The sequence below is a fragment of the Lepisma saccharinum genome, chromosome 15 (assembly GCF_977018435.1).
Source record: "Lepisma saccharinum chromosome 15, izLepSacc3.1, whole genome shotgun sequence".
NCBI lineage: Eukaryota > Metazoa > Arthropoda > Insecta > Zygentoma > Lepismatidae > Lepisma > Lepisma saccharinum.
In genome coordinates, this window is record NC_139243.1 from 73,487,994 (window position 1) to 73,515,304 (window position 27,311).

General features: G+C 36.3%; 1 protein-coding gene across 1 annotated transcript in view; it reads right to left on the reverse strand.

The window, feature by feature from the left end:
* Positions 1-27,311, reverse strand: part of LOC145999331 (uncharacterized) — a 547,081-nt gene that overhangs the window by 493,894 nt on the left and 25,876 nt on the right. Inside the window, exon 3 of the mRNA XM_083136272.1 lies at positions 255-889. Coding sequence (XP_082992398.1) covers positions 255-889 — 635 coding nt within the window. The remainder of the gene's footprint in view (positions 1-254; positions 890-27,311) is intronic.

Below are 27,311 nucleotides of genomic sequence, written 5' to 3' on the forward strand. Positions count from 1 at the left end.
CTAGAGTGAATATTCCAAATGTAAGAAAATATGGGTTCTTATATATATATCTAACAATATCATGTAACAAATTTCATTCTAATCTGACATCGTGGGGTGGACACTCATGGACAATCTTATGTGTAACCCAGCAGCACTGGTGGCACAATACAGAAATTACATGAATCATAACTCGTAAGTAATAACGTCCAATCTTGAACCTTAGTGCTCTCATGCTCATTTTCAATCCATGTACTAAAATTTCCTTCACCTACCTTTCTGCAGGCTCTGCCACTTCACTTTCTACTTGGTCAGGATTCTCTACACTATACTTCATGTCCTTATCTTCACTTAAAATTAATTCACCATTGTCAACGTCTTCAGCTGGCATTTTTTCAACAAATTGTCCGTGATCACATGGATAAAATCCTTCATTTTTAGGAACATTTTGTCCACTAGGAACTTCCGGAGTTTTGCCTTCAAAGTCCATCCAACTATCACCACTCACGCTTTCCACTTTACAAACTGACATTTCTTTCATGTACTCACTAGATACTTTGATGTTAAGAGAAGCATCTTGTATGCACTGCTTAGATGGTTTGATGTCAACAGAAGCATCCTGTATGCACTGATTAGATGGTTTCATGTCAACAGAAGCATCCTGTATGCACTCGTTAGATGGTTTGATGTCAACAGAGATATCAAGATCAGGAGGCTCCTCGAATGATTCTGTTTCAGTGTTGACACACGACTCATCCGGAAGCCAAACATTCTCCAGAGATGTTTGTTCACAAACTAATGGATCAGCACTTTCTGTTTCAGACTCAATGCGCACTTCCACAGAAGAGAAACCCGTATCAGACATTGGAGCAGCCAAATTTTCTTGACTATCATGAGACCAGCACCACTTCTGAAATACACAAGGAGGGTGAATTAAAATCACGATTTTTATTTAAAAAATATTTAATCAGATTTTCTTTGTCACAGTTTATAATTTTAAAAAAAACACACAGACAGAAACTTCTACACACTTTATGCCTTTGACTTTCTAAAAAAAAATTGATGTCAGGTTTCATACACATAGTGCATAGTTTCTCAACCTATGGGGCATGGCCCACTGGTGGGTCCTGAGAGGGCATTTGGTAGGTTGCGAAGTAGGGCTAGAAAAATTATTTACTGTCTTAAAAACCTTTTAGTTTTAACAATTTAAATTCAACTTGTGTCGCACGTAGTCACATGCATGTTGACTTAAGGTGTCACTTGATATTTCCAACCACCTTTGTGTGTGTGTATGTGGTTGCCGAGAGGTTGCTATCGAGACTGCTTGGATTACAAAGCTAGCTGCATAAAAAAAATGTTTTCAATTTCAGCATGTGTATGAGGGGAGTCAAAAATTATCTACACTTTCGACATAACTCTCCTTACGTTGGCCACATTGCCTTCTGCCCTTGGAAGTTATAATGTTGTACCCTTGTGGTTATGTCATAAAAGTTTGACCTTAATTGCTCTATTTCTCTTTCTTCTGTTACAGATAGATCATGGCTGCTCCATTCCAAGTATCCACCAAGGAGGAAGAGAGAGCAGTGATTCGATTTCTCTGGTCGGAGGGTGTGAAAGGGGCTGAAATTCATCTAGACTGTTATCACAATATGGGGACAACGCTTTATCACGTAAAAGTGTTTTTTTTTTTCGTGGATCGAGAAGTTTAAAAGTGGCCAGAAGAGTGTAATGCACAAAGAGACAGCAGGATGCCCGTTACCATGAATGAGGTAGCATCTTCTTTAAACATCAGTCATGGTTCTGCCTATCAAATCATCCACAATGAGCTCGGCTTCCGTAAAGTCAGTGTGCGATGGGTACCAAGACAGCTTACTGCAGAACACAAGCACAAACGTGTTCGCATCTCCCAACGCTTACTCAATTGCTTCAACAGGGAAGCCCACACAGTTTTGAGTAGGATAGCCACTGTTATCACAATATGGGGACAACGCTTTATCACGTAAAAGTGTTTTTTTTTTTTCGTGGATCGAGAAGTTTAAAAGTGGCAAGAAGAGTGTAATGCACAAAGAGACAGCAGGATGCCCGTCAACCTCCACCATGGACGACAACATTCAGCAAGCTCAAGAGATGGTTCTGGCGAATAGGCGAGTTACCATGAATGAGGTAGCATCTTCTTTAAACATCAGTCATGGTTCTGCCTATCAAATCATCCACAATGAGCTCGGCTTCCGTAAAGTCAGTGTGCGATGGGTACCAAGACAGCTTACTGCAGAACACAAGCACAAACGTGTTCGCATCTCCCAACGCTTACTCAATTGCTTCAACAGGGAAGCCCACACAGTTTTGAGTAGGATAGCCACCGGTGATGAAACATGGGTACATAACCATGAGCCAGAATCGAAACGACAGAGTATGGAGTGGAAACACCTGGGATCTCCAATGAAGACAAAATTCAAGCTAAGCCATTGGTGGGAAAGGTTTTGCTAACTGTCCTTTGGGACGCACAAGGGCCTATACTGGAAGACTACATGGCAAAGGGGACTACGATCAACAGCACGGGTTACAGTGAAACCTTGGAGAAGAAGCTGAAGCCAGCAATTCCCAACAAACGCCGAGATCTCTTGTCTAAGACAGTGTTGTTGTTGCATGACAATGGCCACACACATACGGCTCAGCACACTGTTAACACCATCAACAAGATGAATTTTGAGGTACTGGAACACTTTCCCTACAGCCCAGATCTTGCTCCCTCTGACATTCATTTGTTTGGACCGCTCAAGGATGCTTTGCGAGGTCGTCGATTTTCAACTGACTTAAACGTGCAGGAAGCAAAAGTGGCTCCACGACCAACAGAAAAACTTCTTCTTCGAAGGAATATGCACGCTTGTGGACCGCTAGACCAAGTGCATTGACAAGGGAGGTGACTGTCGAAAAATGATGTACGTGTTGAACCCCTACCTTTGTGTAGGAAAAGTGTAGATAATTTTTGACACGCCCAGATATTTAGTTTGATTTTAGACTAGAGTAAATTAGTCTTTTAAATTACATATTTACTTCTCTTGAATGAAGTATGTGTAATTTATTTAAGCAAGCATCAAATAGGGTATCTTAAAGAGTCGATGTTAGCAAAAATATGATTATAAACTGGGTGCACACCTTTACAAGTAATTCTGCCGGCGCCCATGCTTATGAGCCCAACATAGGTGCCGATCCCTTCAGACATTTAGGGGGGGGCCCAAAGCTAACAGGGTTGGACCGGGTGGGCCCAGACCAGTTTTCCCCACACGGGTTTTTTCAGAAAACGCACCTTGAAAAAACCCAGTCAAAAAGAGTTTTTCTTTTTCAGAAAATGTTGAAAATTATTGCTTTAAACACTTGTAAGGTTCTATGATTGTCAAAAATTTTTGAAAAAGTTGCGAAGAAAAGGCTTAGCAGAGCTTATTATACTAAAAGTAATGAATGTAGTACAAGTCATAGTGGTTTTTTTCAGGCTATTTTCCTCAAATCATGCTAAAAATGGACTTTTAACAGAAATAAAAAGAATATATATCCAAGAATAAAAAGGAAAAAGTATCAAGACATTTTTAGATAAAATATTTACATTGATTGATACAGCATAGCTGAACAAAGCTTATAATTTTCAAATGTGGTAGGGCTTTGGTTATTTGGTTACCAAATTATTTATCTCCAAAAAAAACGTTGTTGGCACTTATTTTTCTTCCGTTTATTATGTGAATAATTTTCGCCTTATTTAAGTAATATTGAACTCATGCATGTTTCAACATTGCTGAAGGAGAAAAGTGTGAGAAAAATGTATTTCATGCTCAGTTAGGATATTGCCTTTCGGTTAACATTTCCTTGTGCATGATTGACTGCTGAAGTGGACAGGTTGATTTCGAACAAAAAGAAGATATTTCTGAAATCTCCCTCTCGAACCCGAAAATTTCAGGAAGTTGCGATTGAGCTTAGTTTACCTCAGCAACCAGTCTTGACCAAATGGGGAACCTGGATATTAGCAGCTATATATTATGCTAACAACCTTCAAAAAATCAGTGAGGTGATCGATGCTCTTCCAGAAAATGAAGCAGCTTCAATTCGTGAAGTGAAAAAAACTCCTGTGCTATTCAAGTTTATATTTGCACATTATGGTGCATTACCAGAGACAATTACAATTATAGCATCCATGAAAATCTTCGAGGAATCTATGCAGCAGATGATGGAAGTGCCAGGAGAAAAGGGGTCAGCTGTTGCGGAAAAGTGCAAACGGGTAGTGAGTGCAAATGAGGACTTGAAACAATTGAAAAAAAAAATTGTGATATTCTAAAAGTTGAAAATGCTGTTACCGAAATGAGCACAGCTACATTAGCTTGTTTTATGAATGCTCCAATAACGTCTGGGGAAGTAGAAAGATCTTTTTTTTTTATGAAAAACATTGTCTCTGACAGACGACTATCAATGAATGTTGAGAACTTAAAAAAACACCTTGTAGTTATGTGCAATCAAGACGGAGAAAATTGAAATGCTCTTCCCAATGTAGATTTTAACATGTTGCCAGAAATTATAGATGAAAGTAAGTGACTTCCAAATGTGCCTTTTTTCGGTTTATTTTGCCTTTTTTTTCATTTTTAGTGCCTTTTTTCCACATTATAAATGCCTTTTTGCCTGCATATTTTAATGAAAATAAATGCCTGAACTTCCGGGCTCTAATGATGATAAATCCAAGTACACACACACACGCATTTCTCTTGTTGGTTTATTCTAATACTATTTTCTGCCAAACTTGGCTAATCGCAAAGATAAGAATGAGTGATGATATGATGAAATTCATGAATAGACACACCTAGGCTGGGATTCAAACCCAGGACTTCCGGCATTGTAGGAATTTCTCTTGTTAAAATAAAATATTATTAGTCCTCACCTACAATAAGGTGCCAAATGGGGCCTCCCCGATGGTGCAGTGGTAGCATCGTTGCCTTGTAATCAAGGGATCCCAGATTTGATACCCAGTGGAGGCACATAGTGGTTCGGATCCTACCTTAAACTTTAGGTCCAGTCCCAATTAGCTTTACTGTACACAAAGTGGAGCTAAAACACCAAATCAACATTCAAATCAATAAGGTGCTACTGTGGAGTACCGTTGTTGACTGCCGGGGGAAAAAGCACTGGTTATAGCATATTTTACCCTCCCCCTACCCGCCACCACCATAGTCAGATCAGGCCCGTAGCCAGGAATTCTTAGTAGGGGAGGAGGCAAATGTTTAACATATTGTGTCATATTGGAAGATATAGTTAAAGCTATAAGTAACAGGAAAGGGATATCATCTTGAAACTCCAACGAACAAAAAAAAGTTCCAGCAACATCAAATAACAGTATTTCGATAATGACCTTTCCGGGCTGCCAAAGAATACAAAGACAAAGTCTAGTTGGGACTGTATCTACTTGATATTTACAGGTCGATAATGTTAATAGACGATTAATATGTACCAACAGCTTTGAGCCTCTATGCAGAGCTGATTAAGGGAGTCCTTTATAAATCGTGCTTCATAATGTTTCCCTCTAGTTTCCAGTATGCAAGATTTTTACGCACATTAACCAAAATAATAAATTAGAATTAGAATTTCTTTATTCATGGGCGAAGTTCAGCCTGTGGCTGCTCTACCACTTAACCCGCAAAATCTACTACAATAAAACAGACAAAATACAATTACTACTATAACATACGAATTCCATTACATTTTCACTTCTAAATATTTCAGTAATTAACACACTAAAAAGATAAAAAACAATTTTTCTCATTCACACACATCAAAATGTTCATCTTGGGTTCGAATCTGCTCATTTTTTGTTTTGATTTCAACGTAAGCATGCTGAATCTAGTCATGTGTACTGATGATTTGTCCTTGCTCATGTAGAAGTACTTTTGTTACTGCCCTTTTAAAGCTGTTATGTGTCGCACACGAGGTAACATCTGGTGGCAGCGCATTCCAACAATATGCAGAAGCAGCTTTGAAGGATGACAGGAATATGGATTTTGAGAATCTGTCCAGATTAAGTTTCTTAGAGTGTCGAGTCGTGTAGTTGTGTATGTCGTGTCTAAATTGGAGTCGGTCGTATAAGTATGTGGGTGTTTTTGTTTGCAGAATTTTGAATATCGTGCAGCCCAGATGTAGTTTTCTGCGTCGTGTCATATTCAGCCAATTAACGTCATTTAAGTAAGGCAGTATGTGATCCCTTCGTTTCAAGCTAAATGCAAAACGTATACAAGAATTCTGTACTTTCTGTGCAATTTTAGCATTCTTTTTTGTTAAATTAACACCATAAACAACGTCACAGTAATCGAAAATTGGAAGAACTAGAGCTTGCATAAGGCGCAATTTAACATCAGTCGAAAGTAAGTGCGATGATTTATAGAGTGATCTAAGTATGCCATAAGCTTTTGAACTCTGACGATACGTGGTTTTGCCAGTCAAGTTTCTCATTAAATATCACACCTAAGTTCTTAACAGTTGTGCAGTGTGGGACCCTCTCATCATTAATATTAATTGATAACCCATTTATTTGAATTTTATTTAAGGCAGCGTTAGAACCAATTAATGTAAAGCAGCATTTAGAGGGGTTGATTACAAATGTGAAACACTATCACATTTTCATCATGTTTGATAATAATTTGACCAACTAAGCTGTCCTAAATCTTCCACCAGCCGACCTCTATGGTGGGATGGTTACACAACACACTACGAAGCCAAGGGTCCCAGTTTCGAGCCTGGGCATGAGTGTTCTTTGTGAGCAGAGGCGCAACCATCGGTGTACGCTACAGTCCCCTCCGAAATTTTGAAAAATCGACATTTTAAGTAAAAGCACCATAAGGAAAGTTGTAAATATACGATATATCTTATTGTGTATGCCACCCACTAGAAAGCAGTCAGGGATGCAAATTTTGAAAAACATTGGGTTCTTATAAGTTTAAAAAATCTCAAATTCTCCCTTCCATGTATTATGATACTAATATGCAACATACTTGCTATTTTAAAAATATTATTTATTGATTTTAATACGAAAATATATAACAATAACATGACAAAGTATTAGGTGCGCTATGTTCCCAAGGATCCTTATAAGTTTGTGCCAATGAAAGCATCCACCTATACAATTCCAGTCCCTACAGAATAAAAATCCTACGTACGCCAGTGGGTGCAACCACAAATTTTTGTCTGGAGGAGGGCCAGTACCAGGACAAACGTGCAAATAATAATAATAATTGTAATATAGTGGTGGTAGTGGTAGTAATAATAGTAGCATCAAAGACATTATTAAAAATTATGCAAGAAGGGGTTAGAAGTCTGTGCTAAAGCATTTGTCATGGAACAAATGATTTGAAAATATTTTTCCAACACGTTCAATTTCACATTAGCTAATACTGGAAAATAAGCACACAACTGTATTTTTGAAAGACACAAAATGCATGATGAACATAATTCTATTTGTACATATGACATGTATTACTTTCATGTACAACATATATTTTATTTATGCAACATGGAAGGACGTAAAATAAGAAAATACATAAGTATGCAACATGTTAACGCTAAATTGTGTATGCATTCAAAGTTTCGTTAATATATTTATTAATGTGAATACATTAAATACATTACATAATCAATTCATCTGCCTCATAACAAATCAACAGTAAAAATAATACAAATTTTGTGTCTTTTCCTCAAAAGAATTATTCGTGCATTTGAGAGAAACCTTTTTAACAGCAACAGTCTGAAGTAGCTACATATTTGGTCTTACTTCTCTCTCGGGTAATTTAGAAAGCATTACAGAAAACAATCATATTGGGATCGATGCGAGCAAGAAAATTTTTTAGATCCAAATTTTTCAAACTGAAAACTTAATAGGGTGCAAAAAATTTCACAGAGCACCATGGCATTTTCTTTAACACATATTTTATTTCATTTAGACTGCTTTGCCCCATAGCTATGGCTCTGAACTTGGACTATAATAATAGCAGACATTGTGAGCGAAGCGAGCAAGAAAATTTTACGAAAATTTGAAATCAATGGGGGCAATTCACCCTCTGCCTCCCCCCCCTGCAAGTTCCCTTGGCCATCTGGAAGAAAAAACTAATTCTATTTTGAGTATCCATTTGTCCTACTATTCTTAGATTCTGCTAGTCTAGTTTTTTTACTTAAATGTTTGCCCCCTAGAACGGACTTTCTTTCAAAGTTGGGGGGACAATGCCCCCCCCCCCCATGATTGCGGCACTGTTTGTGAGTTCCTCTTCATCAAATTCATGTCATCAATCATTGTCGCGATTAGCTAGAAGTGGCAGAAAAGCAAAGCTAAGTAACAAAAATTAAATATCCATTCCCCCTCTCTACTGCATGAATCACTATTACCAAATGGTAGACTTGGGAAACCAAAATTTAAGTAGTTCAAACTTCATAGCAACACATCCAAGAAAAACATCCAAATACATTAGCCACCTTTAATATAAGACTTCTCAAAATGTCATAACTGTTCTAGATACTGAAAATTACAAAATAATTTCCCAAAGTCCGAATCAGGAAGGGATCCCCCCCTCCAATCCTAGTACGACATTATTTGGAATCCCACACACCTCATTAAATCACAAAATCAATAAGTGTCTTTGTTATGTTGCTAGAATAATACAGGATATAATTGTAAACATTAGTGAGAATATCAGGTGTTCTGTATATTTCACACGGAGGGGGGGGGGGGGCAGTTGCCCCCTGTAGCTACGGGCCTGAGTCTGATTGTTGGATGCACCAGGGATGCATCAGGGAATGCAATCCTGAAAATTGGTCACAAATCAACAGTATTAACTATTTCACCATCCAGGAAGAGTAGAATCAAAACTGTTGGACAAAATATTTTAGAACAGAAATTTTAATAGTTTTTGATTCAGTTAACAATATCCTGTCGCAACTATCTCTGTGGCAAGGCCGCGCATAGCATCAGAGAAGGGGAGGAAATTGAGTGGGCAGAGTGAAGCAGTACACGCTGCTGTGAAGGCTGGTAACTTCAGTCGTTTAACCCCTCCAGCAATCCAGTTCCCTCTCACGACTTCATTGGTGGAGCCATCTCGCATCACTACTTGCGCAGACTTGTTTTCGTTTGCCTGCACCAAAGATAACTGAGCCATGGTACAAAGCTATACAAATTGAATGTTATGATGCATTACTACCAGGGGGAAAATGTATTTCATTTTTAAAATATATATTTTCAAACATAACCTGAAAAACCCCAATAACACCCAGTTTTGCCCAGGTTTAATTGGGTTTCATCTGAAAAACCCAGCCTGGACAAAATGCCAACCCTGAAAGCTAACCAAAGCGTAAAGACCTATTCTTTCTGTTTGTAGTGAGGGGGGGAGGTATTTTTTTTAAATCAAGAATCCGTAGTAGGGACCTATGAATATACACACTTGACTTAACCTTAGAAACTTTGTAATTACAATTACTAGCTCTAACGACAATAATATACCTATCAAGGTACAGGGTTGTTTATCCAAAACACCTTGTCTGGTTACAATTTTATTGAAACACCCTGTACATTGAACTTTATGAGCTACACATTCAAATTATGTAACATAATATTTTATCTGCAGCTTTTGATTGAGAATTTGATTATCATAAACTGTTTGTGTGCTATACTTCTTCCCACAATCCTTTATGGGAGTTTAATATATTCGCACATGCTCAGTTGCTCACACATACATATGCATTGGTTACGCATTGTATAACATTCAAAATTACCACCGAGGGAAAATGCACTTTGCATTACCAATATATACGTATCCGAATGGTTACAGTCCTTTCTTCTTCGTTATTGGCCAACCTCCGTGGGGGAGAGGGAGTGCAAGTGGTCCTGGATCGGCACCTGGTGGAGCCACATAATGGTTCCGATTCCACTTTACACTGTAGATTCAGTACCGATTAGCCTTTCTGTGCAAAGTGTGTACTTAAAACACCAAATCAACCAACCATGGCAGAGTGGTTATCACAGCACACTACAAAACCAGGAGTTCCGGCTTTGAACCCCAACCTGGGCATGAGTGCTCTTTGGGTTTGTCCCTTCATTAATTTTATCGTACCATCTTCACAATTAACCAAATGAGACAAAAATTGATGCTAAGTAACAAAAATCGAAGCAAATCATTGATTGATTGTTTGATTTGGCTTATTTTACTTCGCTTTCCTGCCACTTTTGGCTAATCGCGAAGATGATACGATAATATTGATGAAGGGACACACAAAGAACGGTAAGGGTTCAGATTGTTTTATGATTTCTCGTACCACAAAGACTAATTACCGTAGAATTTTGGAAATCATAGTCACACGAAATATGAACCTTCCTTAAAGTAATGAGCACTGCTTGGACTCGAAAAAAGTTATTTACTCGAAAAAAGTTATTTATGTTCAAAAAAAAAAAAAAACTTGAATATTTCCTTACGCAAGCAGGTCCACTTCTCATGGACAGATGATTGATTCTCCGTCTACAAGCGATAATAAATATCGTAGAAGCGTGGAACGAATGAATGTAGAAGTAAATCGGACTCTTAGTAGATTGCATTTAGGGAGTTTATTTTAATGCTAAGGGAACCAAACCTAACCTAACCACGAAAGCATATAACAAACATGAACAAAATCTTAAGTAAAACACCGCAGTTATGTGTGTGACCCACACCAACTACCCTTCGTCACCCCTCTGATTGCTACCCCAAGTGTCAAGGTCACCACACGTCACTGATGTTAACAGACGTAAATCGCAATCGAACCATGTAAAAATTGCATTCGTAGCATGATGAAATCGCGGTACTAATTTACTATTACACAAACAGATTTCTTCATTTTTACACAAGAAACTACTTACGGTAATAAGTTCCTCTAGCATTGTCTAAATGAGACAAAAATCGATGCTAAGTAACAAAAATCAAAGCAAATCATTGATTGATTTGGTTTATTTTCCTTCGCTTTCCTGCCACTTTTGACTAACCGTGAAGATGATATGATAAAATTGATGAAGGGACATACACAAAGTACACCCACGGCCAAGCTGGGATTCGAACCTGGGATCTCTGGCTTAATAGTCAAATCAAATTGTTTTTGATTCTCGAAAGGGGATGGAAGTTACGTCATTCCTTATTTTACAATCTTTTCTTGTCTTTGACATTTTTCTTAGAAATACTGAGCGATAAAGGGGGGGGGGGGCTATGAACCACACCAACCCGCCCTTGGGCACCCCACTGATTGCTACCCCAAATATCGACGTCACTGGCTATAGCCTAAGGGTCGCTAGATGATGAAGTGATTATTGAAATTCCTTAAATTTGTAATAATTGCAAAGTAAATTAACATGTCAAGTCCTTTTACTTCCTTTTAAATGAAAAAAGATAGAGGGAAGGGTTTCTAGTTTTTAAATAACTTCTTTTTGCAGTACTGCATTTCGACTCAAGTCATTTTTTTTCTCAGATGTGTGTGTACATTTTAAAGTTTAGAAGTGTTTTTAATACAGAGCATGCAAATAATGAAAGTAATGATGATAATAATGTCGGCAGGGCCCAAAACAAAGAATAGCCTAGGGGCCTAAATTATGCAAATACCCACGTGAATAGCTGCCCTAACTCTGCATCATGGGTACTGATCTATAGCATATCATTTACAGACTTTTCCAGAACTAAATGAGAAGAATATCATAATAAATTAAATATATAATATATATATATATATATATATATATATATATATATATATATATATCCGACAACCAATGTGACTACCGTCAATTTGAAAATTCCATTTAAAGTGACGACCGGGTGTTTAGGACGACCGTATACGGTTGCCATGAAGGCAACCCTGCTTATCGTTTTCCTGATACTCGAGAGAGTGTAATGAACTGTCGTTGGAAATACGTCATTGATGCCACAATGATAGTAGAATGTCAAAATTGTGAAATTTTGAAGTAATAGTACAATAAACTGTCATCGAAAATTCGACCATGTTGCCACATTGGTAGCAGAATGTCTGGATTGTATATTTTTTTAGTTCACGGTTCCTCCACTTGGAGCGCGACAGTCGGTCGCTGTATATGTTGATTTTATACACTTTGTTCATAGTTTCATTAAAGTGGCAACCGAAAACGAAGTTGGTAGCATTGGATAAACCACGTGAGCGTTCGTATACATTTCTTTCAGACTACCGAGCACACGGTCCACCAACGCGAAGAAGCAGGAGTGATATTTAATGTGAATGCTTTGTCTTGCTTGCAGCGTTCCGACATGCGCTAGCTGCAAAAGGAAAACGAAGAAGTACAAACTCAAATAAAACTATGGTAAGTTGAAGTTTCAGTAACTTTATTTAAATAGCATACTATTGCACGTACGTAAGTAACTAGAATATTCTCAATTCAGACAAAATATGAGGTTATCAAGCTAAAATCGGTGTTACTTTGTGTGTATGTGTGTGGGGAGGAGGGGGAGGCCGAAATTATTAGCGTAAGATTGTGGAGATTTTAATTTAAATCTACTGCAGTGAGATCGGACTTTTGTATGTTCCACGTTTAAAATTAAATCAAATCAATGATTTCATGCGCATATTGCAAACATCGTTTTTTTTGTTTTTTTCTGTTTTTTTAAAAAAAACCGGAAACGAACAAATACATCAGAAAGCCAAGGTACATGTTCTGTTCCTACAAATCTGTCACTCATTGTTTGATAAGCCTTTGTTCTCATATTTTTAGGGCTGCTTTTTCTTGTCCTATTTTGTCAGCGGCTGGAAAGCTTTATTTCTGCATAAAAAATAAGAAATAGAAGAGCCGTCCGTTAGTAGCCTGAATGCTCATGAAATTAATTTATTTCATGATCTGTGTACGAAGTAATCTCTAAGACCAGAGTTTGAGATACATAGTATTAGGATGGCGAAGCACTGTAAAAATAGAAGTGGCAATGATTTACATTAAATTTGTCATAAATGTTTTTAATTCAATTTTTTATTATCTTGTAACATGTTATATTTGCGATATGAATCTCTCCCATGCCGTTACAATATATTTCCAATCAATGTAAATGAGTTTTTGTACCATTTCAAAACTTTTGACTAATCGCGACGATGAGAATGAGTGACGGAGTGATGACATTTATGAAGGGACATTCACAGAGAACACTTATGCCCAGGCCAGAATTCGAACCAGGGATCCCTAATAAATTATTGAATAGCGTGTTACAGTAGAAGCATGCACACCTTTAACAACATACCATTAAAAACTTTATTATTATTTCCAGGCGTCGAGAGCGAAAAAGATCTTACAAATGGTTCGGAAGAGTAGAGGTGGTGGAAAAGACACCCTAACTGGATGGAAACCAAAATATGAAAGCACAAAAGGACTGTCAGAAGAGGAAAGAAGCTGCGTTTTGCAAAATTGTAAGTTTCTTTGTTTCTGTAGGCTTTGTTTATACGATTGTTTACATGGACGTAACTTGGGGCCTAATTTTAAAGGGGCAGAATCTTACTTTAAGCTTAACTTTGGGGGCCAGAATCGAAAAAAAAATGCCCTCCCATAAATATAGAGTTCACGATTATTTGCTAAATAACTGACATTTGTGAAATCACAATAAGGACTCTGTATTACTTTGCTATCCAGGTCCAAGAAGGCTAAAGAAATTAATTTTTACCAAGTCTGAAAATTTTGGATTTGCATAATATTTTGATTACATACTACTATATGATATGCACTTTTGAGGATCACATTGCTATAATTGTTAGCACATTGCCTGTCAGGCTGAAACTTAAACTAAGCTGCTCCTATGTGCGAAATGGTCCTGAGATTTGGATTCTGTGTTAAACTGTAGGTTCAGTCCAAAATTACTTCTGTATGGCAGACTAAAATTTAAGTGATCAGACTAATTCATTTTCTTGTATATATGAAACCCAAACTACTCACGAAAATATGCTGTTGATGTTGAATTGCATTCTTGCCTAGTGAACAGGCGCTTGAATGTGTGTACATACAAAAAACGTTATGATGTAGTTCAAAACATGAACAATTATTTATTTATTTTTTTTAAAAAAAGCAGCTCTCTTTCTGTATACTTGCATTTGGTACTTCATGAAGTAATCAATGCAGACAAATCAGATGGTTGTTCCTAGAAATTGTAATTCATTGTGAGTTCATGTGTAATTTGTGTGTTTTGAAAAAAAGAACACCAGTACAAATCTTCATGGCACTCTCAGAAGTTTCATTACTGCTGCCATTACTATTATTTTCAAATGAGAACCTTGAGGAAAGGAGAGTGAGGAGCCGAAAACAACATTTTGTGGATAATATTCGAATGTTGCTATGAAAAAATATTATAATGTCCTCTTTAAAAAAAATCCAGATAAGATGATATGTAATACCTCAAACAAATTGTTATGTATTATTCGATTGCTACTTTAACTACACTTGTACAAGCCAACTGGGAGGGAGGGAGGGATGGGATTGAGTCTTTAGGTCTTCATAATGGTACAATGTCTCAGTACGTAATATAATGCAAATTCAATAGTTATTGCCAACACTGTACTTACGTAGTAGTGTCAAAATATATTTATTAAGATACACATTTGAATAAAAAATAAAATGAATTATGTGGTTTCGAAATACTGTACGTCCACAGTTCTGGATATTGCAACAAAACTATTTCTGACTCCAAAACTTTATATTATAAATTGACACAATATCAGTTAAATTATTTGTACCATTTCATTAATTCTGAGGAATTTCTAATGTTCGACATTATTAATATTCTAAATTGTGAGAACCACTGAGCAATGTTTCTCTCTTGCATTAGCAATACTTTTTGTAATGCATTTTGCTTGGTTGTTAATGCTCCACCCGAACATCATCTTGCAAACATTGTGAGATGTAGGTTATATGCATTTGCTCTCAAACATACATATAATAATGGCAATAGAAGTATTCAAGCATGTGTACAATTTCTCTGGAGTTAAAAAAATACAAGATTTTACCATCAGATATTTTAAGCACAGATGAACTCCCCCCAAATCAGCTATTATGTATGTCACACCAATTATTCATTTAAGGGAAGCTATTGTGCTTCAGCCCTGCCTGAAATGCACTGGACTTAAAATTATTATTATTTATGGCAATTTGTACATCACAAACTGAAATTTAGATTTCTTTCCTCAATGCATAGCAAAATGTGAATAGTTCATTCACATCGTTAATTAATGTATATGACAAAGTGATCGCAATCTGATTGCCTTTGAAAAACAAACAGTGAATATAAACATGTACAAAACATGAGATATGAATTATATGTTTTTATTCATAAACAAAATAACAAAGGGTCTGTTCCGAAAGTCACACGAGTTTAACACATTAAATGAGTTATGGTAACTGGCTGTCACATAAGTGTTTCCGTGAGTTTCATTATGCTGTTCCAAAAGTCTCATTCCGTGTGTTTCATGCAAGAATGAGATTCACCAAACGCATGGATCAGGAGGCTCGTTTGTTCGGTGAGAATAGTTGCTGCTTCCAGACAACGTACGTGCTGTTGGATTCAAATTGCACTAGTTCGGAAAATGTATTATAATTTTAACAGATAGCGATATGAAGCAACATGCACAAAATGAGTATGACTATAACAGTTCTTAGAATGTGAGTAAAGTGAGTAACAGTGCCCACAGTAGAGTTTATTTTTGCAATAAGGATATTCCTTCCGCTAGACGCCATGTGGAAACTTTTTCTAAACAAAACGCTGCACCTACGCTTTTGCCTAGAGTGTCCCATAAGTCTGTAAAATAACAGGTTTCAACAGATTCACAAGCCCAGTTATTTTCATTGGATGCGTTTGTTTCGTTAAGACTTTCGGAATGCACCCAAAATAGTGCCTATTAATAAATCTGCTTAAATTTCATGAATACAGTTTTATGATAACTGTAATGGTCATTCACTGTAGTTCACTTAAAGATATTTAAGATAGTATTTACTATTTTTTTCTCATGTATTTATTTTTAGTTTACCAAATGCTGGATGTGAGCAACAGTGAAACAAGGTCCTGTGAAAATAAACCTCATACGGTTTCCGAACCCATGTCATGGAGTGTAAATAGTAACGTAACATGTTCCGAGACAATATGCCAAGTTTTAGAAGATGCTGGAGGTTATGGACTATTATTACACAGTGATCCAAAAGTGAAAATTGAAGAAGTTGTTCCACCTTCACCTTCCTCGACAGTGTACAGTGGTGACGAATGCAAGCAATATTTGCTTCATGATCCATTCACAGATTCCCATTCCATGCAAAGCAATTTCCTCATGTGTGTGAAAGGACTTAATTTGAGTGATAACATGATGACAGTGCAGCAATATGATTTTGGTGATGTGTGTAACACAGCAGATTCATGCATAAATAATGTCGCAGGGGATCATTTCACAAATTTTCAACCACAGAGTTTAGGTTGTTTGAAAACTGATGATGATTTTGAATCTTCATCTTGTTCAACTGTTCATGATAGTGTAAAAGATCCAGACTACGTGCCTCAGAGTAGCACAGACTCAGAGAACCCAACTTTGGACAAAAATCTTCATGGACTACAAGACGAAGTATCACCATGTTCACTTCCATCACCTCAGACAGGCAGTGAGGACAACAACATCCATGAAAATTCTATCACTCCAGTTCATGAAAATTCAGGTTCAATTGAAATGCATAATACCTTTGTAGAAAAGAAAACCCGAAAGAGAGAGAGAGATTTTTGCTTCTTTTGCGAAACATTAGTCACACAATTTGCCAGACACATTGCAAGAAATCACAAATGTGAAATTGAAGTTCAAAGAATTTTGTCAAAACCATTAAAAAGTAAAGAACGGGAACATCTAATCACAGTTTTAAGAAAAAAAGGCAACTACCTTAACTGCAACCTAGGAAATATCAAACCAGTAAGGAAATCAGTACTGAATGATTCTCCAAGTAATGTATTGCCATGTTCTTACTGTCTTGGGTTTTATTCTCGAAAACAGCTATGGAAACATCGAAAACACTGCCTACAGAAACCTGACAATGCAAAAAAGACATCTGCACAACTGGATGCACAAGATTACCTCATTAAGGGTACACATGTTGACCTACAGCTGAAAGAAAGTGTTTTCCCAAGAATGCGGGCAGACAGTGTTTCACTTGCTGCTAAAAAGGTTGCATTAATATGCTCTTTTGGTGCACGTTTCCTCAAAATACACCGGAAAAGACATCAAATAAATGTAACGTCAAGGAAAATAAGAGAGCTGGGTAAACTTTTAATAGAAATCAAGAATAGAAATCCCACAATAGAAAGCTTATTGCAGGCTCTAAAACCAAAACATTTTGATCTAATAGTTGAAGCTGTGAAATCTGTAGCAGGATATGACAGAGATGACGACAGATATAATGCCCCTACTTATGCTATGAATATAAGTACTTCCTTAAAAGAATGTTGTGAGATAGCGATTTCTCACATTTACAAACGACAAAACAAATTCGATCAACACACGCGAAGTGAAGTCGAGGCTGACCTTCGAACAATGATTTTGCTCATAAAATCAAACTGGAAATATGAAGTGTCGCACCAGGCTGCAAACAACCTGCGCACAAGAGAAATGAATACAATTACAACAATTCCTTTGGCGAGTGATCTGAAAAAATTTAGACTTTCTAATAGATCAAGGGAGAACTGCATTTTCCCACTTGGAAATGAACAACGATGATGAGACTGCTTACAAAGACTTGCTTGAAACTGTGTATTGCAGAGTCATGCTGCTATGTCGAAAAAGACCTGGGGAACTTGCTAGGCTTACAGTTGACCTTTATCAAAATACTGGAAACAGTCAGGGGTATGAAGAATTTTCAGATGCTGTGAAACAAACCGAAAAGATATTGATTAAGAAGTTTAAGCGAGTTGTGATAGAAGGTAAACGGAAAACGACGCCAGTCTTGTTCAGCTTGGACGTTCAGCAACATATTGACCTTCTGATCAAGTTAAGGAGCAAATTCGTTAGAGAAGATAATCCTTATCTCTTTTGCAATACCAAATCAACCAATCCGTTTGCTGGATACAAGGTATTAACCAATCATGCCAAACAAGCAGGACTCCAAAATCCTGATGCTGTAACTACACGAAGATTAAGGAAACACCTTGCAACAATCAGCCAGTTGCTAGCGATGTCAGAACAAGACATTGAACAGTTGTCTACATTTATGGGACATACAGGTGGCATTCACCGGAGTGAATACAGACTACCTGATCATATCTTTCAAACAGCCAAAATTAGTAAGTTACTTCTGATGATGGAAAGTGGTGCAGCTTCTAAGTTTAGAGGTAAAAGTCTAGATGAAATAGATGTCAACATTGAAGCAAATTTGTTAGCATCGGAAGAAACCAACTTGAGTGAGAATGAGATTGCTAGTTCAGGAGATGAAAATGAAGACAATCATGAACAAGTAGCCACAGAAATGGATGAGAATGTTAGGACACTAAAAACTTATGAAAAATCTGAGGTAACTTTGATTTCAGTCAAACGGAAGGAAAGAGCTCCAGGATATGTAGAAGGCACAAAGCGAGAGGTTGTACCTTGGACCGATGAACAAAAGAAGGTGGTTTTGAAGTTTTTCAAAAACCATATTTGCAAAAAGAAGCCACCAAGGAGACTCGAATGTGAGATGTTGATTGAAGCAAATCCTGAAATACTGAACAATAAAAATTGGCTTAAAATAAAAGTGTTTGTACAGAACTGTTACACTAAAAAGTTATCCAAGAAACTTCAAAAACTTATAAAGTAAACTACAATACCAGCAAAATAATCATGTACAGTGCACACAGCCTCTCTCACTTCGATTAACAAATTACTCAATTATCACTTATCTAAAGATGTAAGACTTCATTGATATTAGCCAAAGTTTAAAATATGGGAAGGCACGTTGGTTTAAAAGGTCAACATTGAAGTTATTAGATGGCAGATTGCCTTAGCAGAGTGCCCTGTCACTGCTGTTCTTCACCATCAACTTTAATCTTTTAAATGTACTTACGTTCCCAAGTTTTATTATTTGACCATTCTTGTCTTACCCCTGAAAAAGGCATGTGGTATGGTAAAAACTTGTGTAAAAAAAGTACATGGCAAAACTGGAATTCAGTTATGTGGTGTAAGTTATCCTTTATATAATTCTTTGTACGGAATGTTGTAAACATGATATCCTGGAATATCATTGAAATAAAAATTTTGTTGATCAGTTCTAATTAGAACTGTAGCAAGTAAGGGACAAATTATAGAAAATATCTGTGCAAATATGCATTATATCATTTTCATAGTACATATTGTATTGAAGAATGTGATTTTCTTGCAGAAACTATGATTAAAATTTCTACTGTGTAAGCCATTATGTATGTTGTCGACACTTGTAATGTCACCTGTTCCAATTTAAATATTTTCTGTTAATTTTGCATAATGATTGATGTTTTCCACTTGTAACAAAATTAAGAATGTTCTGAAACAAACACTGGATATGCATTCTCGCAACATTTCTCAAGTCAAGAATTGATAATTTATGTACACACAACAGTTCCTTATTTTCTCTGTAAGCAATGTTTCAACAACAATAATGTAACTGAAAATTATTACGGCCTATTGAAAATCGTTAATATATCTAAGAGAAAATATTATACTTACAAAAAAACGTTAAACATTGCAAATTTTATGCTTCGGATGCAGTGTTTGTTTAAGGATAAAATGCAATTTTATGTTACACTGAAATTGTGCTAGCTGTGCTAAAAAAAGGGGGTTGCTTCTAATCCGACTTGTTTCTGGGAATAAAGGTTCTGGAACTTTTGAAGTTGTTTTCTTCTTGTGTTCATCATAAGAAATTCACAAAATATTGTGGTATCCCAACTAGCGAAAAGTAGTTGGCTCGACATTCGACCAACCATACTAAAAATGGTTTACCAAATATACGAACATAAAGCACTGGTAATTTTGGCTGTTTCCAAGGTTTGGCCAACATTTTTTTTGTTTTGTTTTTTTCACGTTGTGGTGTCGTAGTGTAAACTTAAGTATAGATAGGTTTGTGTTGTGATACATAAACTTTATTGTGAGTCAAAATATAAACTTCAATACAAATTATTTGTGTAAAATGAAAATGTTCACAACACTTTTTCACTCATATGGTATCGTTGTTTTCAAGGTAGCTCAAGGTGGTAGAACAACACACTTTGTAGAGTTTACTAAGTTTTACACATTGCAGGGAATTTAGTCTGTACATATAGTTGTTTATTATGTATATAGTTAATGAATCACTTTCACAAGAATACTTGCAAAAATGTTCTTGTTCTGATACAGGTTAACAGACAACCATAAGGAATCCCCAATGCTGAAATATCTCTCATCCATGGTGGCTGACAAAGAAGTGTTGAGTGACTGCAAGTTATGAATAGCTTCTACTTTCATTAACAAAATATTATGTTTTCATCATGTGCTGTGGCTGAAATTTTCTGAAACAATGTACATTTATAATTTACATCATTCTTATGAAATTTGTCTTAGCAGGAGAAAGTAGTTTTTAAATCAAGGCACAGCTGTTAAGATTTTTTCAAATATTAGCGATATAATCACTATTTGTGAAATACACAAGAAGTAACAAATGCCCATCAGCAATTTAATAATTACAGGTAGGACAGAGTGACATATTTTTTATGTAACTCAATGTTTTCAATAAGTGCTAAAGTTGTTTGATACCTGGCGGAGGCACAAGTGGTTTGGATCCCACTTTGGACTGTAGGTCCAGTCCCAATTAGCTGTACTATACATAGACTAGACTTAAAAACTCCAAGTGGAAAAGTTAACAAAAATTGTCATTTTTAAGTCAAGAATACCAGATAATTGCAGCTATAAAAGCAGGGTTCGCATTTTTTAATGAAGAAACAACTTTCCTTGTTTTCTTAAATTATTTTAAACCACGAAGATTGGTTGGTTGGTTGATTTGGTGCTTTAAGTCCACTTTATGCACAGTAAGGCTAATCGGGACTGGACCTAGTGGGATCTGAACCACTATGTGCTTCCAATGGGTATCGAACCCGGTACCCCTTCATTACAAGGCAATGACGCTACCACTGCGCCATCGGGGAGGCCGTTTGACCATGAAGAAAATAATGTTTAAAACATAATGCCAAGAAAACATATTCAGATAATTATCTGTTAACCCAAAAAGATAAAGCTTTATCAAAATGAAGACTAGTAAATACAAAAAGGTATCCCCCCCTTCCACCTTTTCTTACCACATGATATACTTGGCACCCTCGATACTTTCAACTGACCTTAAACTCTGAAAGAGGGAGTGATACTGTCTGGGTTCAATTTCTGTCTAGTTGACAAATTATTTGATATTATTTTATGTGGGTAGTCATTGTGACGAAGCATTGGCTTTAATGTAACCAAATTTGCCATATCTATTTTTTGTTTCAACAAGGTAAAAAAAAAAAAAATTGTTTTTCAGAACAAAACTAAAAATATGTGTTTTGTTGCTTTAGACAACTCACACCACAGCATCAATGTATCAAACTTCCAAATAACCTGTGATAACCATCAAAGGAAAAGAGGGTACAACAAAAATGTATTGCAGTCTTTGTTCCAAAGCAATATGTGGAAAATACCAAACAAATTGCTGTTTTTAATGCAACAATGAACGTTAAATCATGTCAAAACTTTTTTGTTTGTTACTATCAGAAATAAATTATGTTGGTAGCCAATAAAGCCAAAGAATAAGGTCGTCAAGATGAGAATGCCTTAGCTTTAGCGTTACTGTTACTGATTTTCCACTTTAGCTGTTTAGGGTTAATCATCCAAGGAAAGACTGTGTTTCTAGTTATAATGTAAACACCCGAGTACCTTCTTAAAATACTTACGTTATACTTTTAAGTCTTCCATGTTGGCTGTTGAGAATGTTCAACTATTCCACAGTTACCAGGATCCACTCTATCCCTGTACTAGCCACTCTGTTTCCGGAAATACCACACATTTTATTGTCAATGCAAAAAAAAAAAAAAAACATTAACAATAATGTACATTCCAGTTCAGATAAAGTGACACATTCATTAACTGTACAACCCTACAAAGTTTGTGTCATTTTACAGGAAGGGGAATGTACATTGAGTGCAGAACAAAACTGTTCATCCATGTATCAGTCCCACAAATGTGTTTTAAACTTTGGTAAAAGAAAAAATAGCTATGTGTTTTAAACAGAGTGCCAAGAATACATTTCTGATAAGTAATATGTTTATCATGCAAGGAAGGACTGCATTTCTAGTTACACGGAAAACATTTGAAGAACTTCTTAAAATATATATTTACATTACTTTTAAATCTTACATGTAGGCTCAAGGTTTAGTTAATCCACGGTTGTCAGTCCCCACTCTAACTCTAGTGGCCGACACGTGTGTTGAAGTGATTAGCACATCGTGCTACGACACCAGGGGTCCCGGATTAGAATCCCAGCTTAGGCATGGATGTTTGTGAGTGTCCCTTCATCATATCGTCACTCACCCTCATCTTCTCAAATTAGCCAGAAGTGAAAGCAATTAAAATAAAGCAAATCAATCTCTGTAGTTGTTTTACTGTTTTCCCAAATATCACATTTTATTGTGGATGCAAACAAATCGCATTAACAACAATAAACAATGAGTGCGGAACAACACTATTCACGTGTTTTAAATGTAACCTACAGGTAGTCATAATGGCATGTTTCTTTGTGAAATGGATACATATTTGGCCAATGTCTGTGCACAGTAAAGTAAATAACAGAGATTAAGGATAAGTAAAACAACAAAATTTCAAATATCAAGTTTCAAAATATGTTTTAAACAAGACAAAGTTGAAAAAACATGCTTACAGCAGTGTGCTTGAAATGTTTAAAGTATTTTAAAATAAAACAATGTTTTGTGTTTTAAATGTTTAGAACAAGTAGTTTTAAACATGCCAACCTGTATGGAAATTGATGCATGTGTCACCAACAAGAATCTGCTTGGCAGGCATACTCTGACCCTTAAAGGTGTCGCAGCATGAAGTCAAATTTGCAACCATTGTTCTAATAACCCTGTATTGCTGACTAAATTAGTAATTGAAAGGTCGCAGAGGGGAAAAAGTCAACACTCGTCAAACTATAGAAAATTATATTTTAAATGCAAAACAGTACTGGATGTACAAATGAAAAGTTTAGGTTAGGTTTCTTTTGTTTCATTCACTGAACATTTTCATTGATCAAAGCATATGTAAGGGTTTCGTCAGTGGCATACTGGTAACACCGTCACTTTGTAATCAAGGGCTTGATATCCGTTTGAGTCTTAAATGGTTCAGATCCCACTCCCAATTTAAACTGTTGGTCAAGTCCCAATTAGTTTAACTGAACATAAAAGTGGACTTAAATCTCAAATTCAAAGCATATGTGTTTGGTACACTCCTGTTCACATAATGTCGCACATTTTATATAGTTCAGCAGTGGAAATGTGTGCCACTTTATGAAACAAAAGAAAGCATTTGTAAAGTACAGCACAACATGCACGTAGCATCAAATAACACTTTAACTTTACAGGTGGGGCAACATTTTTGCCTAAAATTGTTTGCATATGATGATAAATCTAATAATTATGCATTTACCAATACTTGCAAAAGTGTGGAACATTATATTGATAAAAAATATACACATAATAAATCGTTAGGCATAGACTAACAAGCTGTAGAGCATGGTTTCACGGCACCCTTAGTGTTTCAAGATTTTTCCGTAGCGCTCAAGTCAGAATGCATCCCTATCTAACACTTACAATGCTCATTTAGTGTGGTTAGGTTGCTTGCCTGAAGTTAAAAATAAACACACGTTTCAATTTCACAAACATTTTATGTGTAAAAATTACTAAAGAAGCATATATATAATGTTATAAACAAAGGCCTCGAATATTTTCGCAAAGTGCTGAGAAAATCATATGTGGCTATTTTCACCAGCAAAATTAATTACCTGAATCATAACAGTACATTGTATTTTACATTATTTCATTATATTCATTAGCAATGTTGTAGAACTTACTGCTAACAAGTCACCAAGTAGCGACAGTAGCAGAAACTACTGAAACCAGAAATTGCATCAATGGTGTTGGGAATATTTAACGAAGTAATTTTAATGCTAATAGCCCTAAACCTGACCGGCCTAACCTAACAATGAAAACATTTAAGAATGTAATGCCCCTTTATACTAATGCCTTGTGACATATTAGCAGCACCAGTATTTATCAGAACACCCTGCAGTATTTTTCCAACTCCATGGCATGCAGAAAAAAAATATTGCCAACATGAAAATAAATGCACACTGACAACTGAAGAATACACACATGTATATAGCATGCCAGACCACAGTGTAGATCATGCACGTGCATACTTTAAAATCTGGTGAAAATAGTTCAAATTCTAGCTTCACCACCTGGTTAGGTTAGGCAGGACATGTTTGATTCTCTTTAGCATCAATATAAATTCCGTAAATGGATTCTACTGAGGTTTTAATTTACTTCTACATTATTTACCACTTATGTACGATACTTAGTCACTTGTCAACGGAAAATACATTTTCCATTGGAAGCGTGCATACTTGCATACGGTAATTTATAAGTTTTTTTTTTTTAAAACATAAATAACATATTAAAACTGTTGATGACGGCGAGCACGTTTCCCACGTTAGTTTTCTATTTTTTTTCCATCGGAATTCGCCTATTATGCATTGCGAAACATTCTTTAACGTGGGAATCACGTTTAATCGCGAAACAAGAATCGATTTTGTAGCCCCACAAACCACCCACGGGTAGCCCCATGCACCATTCACGGAGACGAGGTATGCTTACGAGGTTAGGTTAGGCCTGTTAGGTTTCATTAGCATAAATAGAAAGCAAATATACCGATTTTCATGTTAAACACAATACACTCTACAGGAATAACATCAAGAAACATCTCAAATGGTACAGAAACTTGCTAAGTAATTTCTTCTGTAGAAATAGTGTTCGCCATCATCAAGAATTTTACCAATAACATTTTTCGGTAAAATTATCGCAGAGTTAAAACAGTTTTCTTACGTTTTACACAAGAAACTACTTACCTTAACACATTTCTGTGGACTCTCCTATGTTTATGGAAGTGTATTCTTTTCGAACACAAACTTTCAGAAGCAAAATAACTTAATTTAAGAGGAAAATCATGTATTTTAATGCTAATGGAACCTAACCTAACCTCGTAGGCATGCCTCGTCTCCGTGAATGGTGCGTGGGGCTATTCGTGGATGGTTTGTGGTGTTAGAAACACATCGTAATGTATTTTTATGCTGATGGAACCTAACCCAACAGGCCTAACCTAACCTCGTAGGCATACCTCGTCTCTGTGAATGGTGTGTGGGGCTATCCGTAGATGGTTTCTGGCGTTAGAAACACGTCGTAATTAACTGGGAATGTGTTTCTTTCACAAGAAGAAATATCAATGACCATTAAAAACTGTACAGAAATGTCTTTGAAAAGTGTTTTAACTTTGCGATAATTTTACCCATTTTTCGAAACCAAACAGTGCTCACTACTTTGATGAAGGTTCAAATTTTGTGTAACAATGATTGCCAAAATTCTACAAAAATTAGTCTTCCTGCTAAGAGAATTGGTAAAAAAATTATCATGTTGGGGGAGAGAAGAGAAGGGAAAGTGGTATAAGTCCAGTGTTGGCTAAATTGAGTTCAAAGCCTTGCTTGAAAGTGCTAATACAGATAAAAGTTAATTCCAATGCTGGTCCAGTGTGCAGTTACTGGTAAAAAGGATGTATCTCATCTTTTTGGGCATTTGTGTTCACACATACTATTTACATAAGCCAGCTGAGTAGTGTTGAGCATTCTTCTAGTATTTACAGAATGTAAAACTTTGAAATTGTTTACCAAAGGAATATTTTAAAATAAAAGGGTGTTGTGACATGTCCCCTTCTAAAATAAACACACAACAAAACAGGTCAATGGTATAAAATATCAAAACACCTTCATTCCATCTAATTCCATTTAAAAAAAAATCTTCCAGTTTTTCACAAATGATTTCAGTAAAATTCTGCTCCATAGGAGACGCCTGGAAATCATCGAATTTCATGTATGTTACATTTGTACTTACTTATTATGCATTGCTGAACATAGTCTGTGTGTTTTTTTTCTGATTAACACGAAAATCTGCAAATTTGTTTTGTATTTATGCTAATGGAACCTAACCTAACAGGCCTAACCTAACCTCGTAGGCATTCCTCGATCCCGTGAATGGTGCGTGGGGCTACCCGTGGATCGTCTGTAGGGCTAATGTCAATAGTGTGTGGGGCTAATGCCAATGGTGTGTGGGGCTAGTGCCAATGTTTTTTTTTGGGGGGGGGGTTACGGGAATTTTTTGTTTTGTATTTATGCTAATAGAACCTAACCTAACAGGCCTAACCTAACCTCATAGGCATACCTCATTCCTGCGAATGGTGCGTGGAGCTACCTGTAGATGATTTGTGGGGCTAATGCCAATGGTATGTGGGGCTATTGCCAATGCTGTGTGGGGCTAGTGCCAATGGTGTGTGGAGCTAGCGCCAATGGTTTGTGGTCCATCACAGACAACGGTCGTCAAAATTTGGTCGCTATGTTCTGCGTAACGTAAGTGAAAACGCAGCGAAGAATACTGTCAGAAATCGAAGTTTTTGAAGTGAAAACAGCAAAAAAAAACACGCAGACGACGTTTAGCAATGCATAATAAGTAAGTACAAATGTAACATATGCGAAATTCGATGATTTCCAGGCGTCTCCTATGGGACAGAATTTTACCATGATTTCAAAATTAAAACATCCTTGAAAGGGCACGTTTCCCTTAAACGTTCAGCTACATACATGACATGAAATATAATGTTACATTTTCCCACTTGATTCCCACTTTTTTAGTGTATAATTGTCATACTTTTTGCATGAAGAAGAACTAATTACAAGAGAAAATAATGCAACTGTGGATGAAAAAATTTACTAAGTTTATTTAGGATTTTAAGGAAGATAAAGTCTCAAGATAAATATACTGCTGGACAAAAAAAACCGGACACCTTAATATTTGACATCTGAATTGCAATTACTTATGAATTACGCTCTCAGTTAAGTATTGAACAATTGAACATTCATTATTGAACATTTTCCATAGTTTTTCCGTTTATTATTTATCTATTTATTTATTTATTTACTTGTATTTACTTATTTGGAACACCTAGTAGGCTTAAAA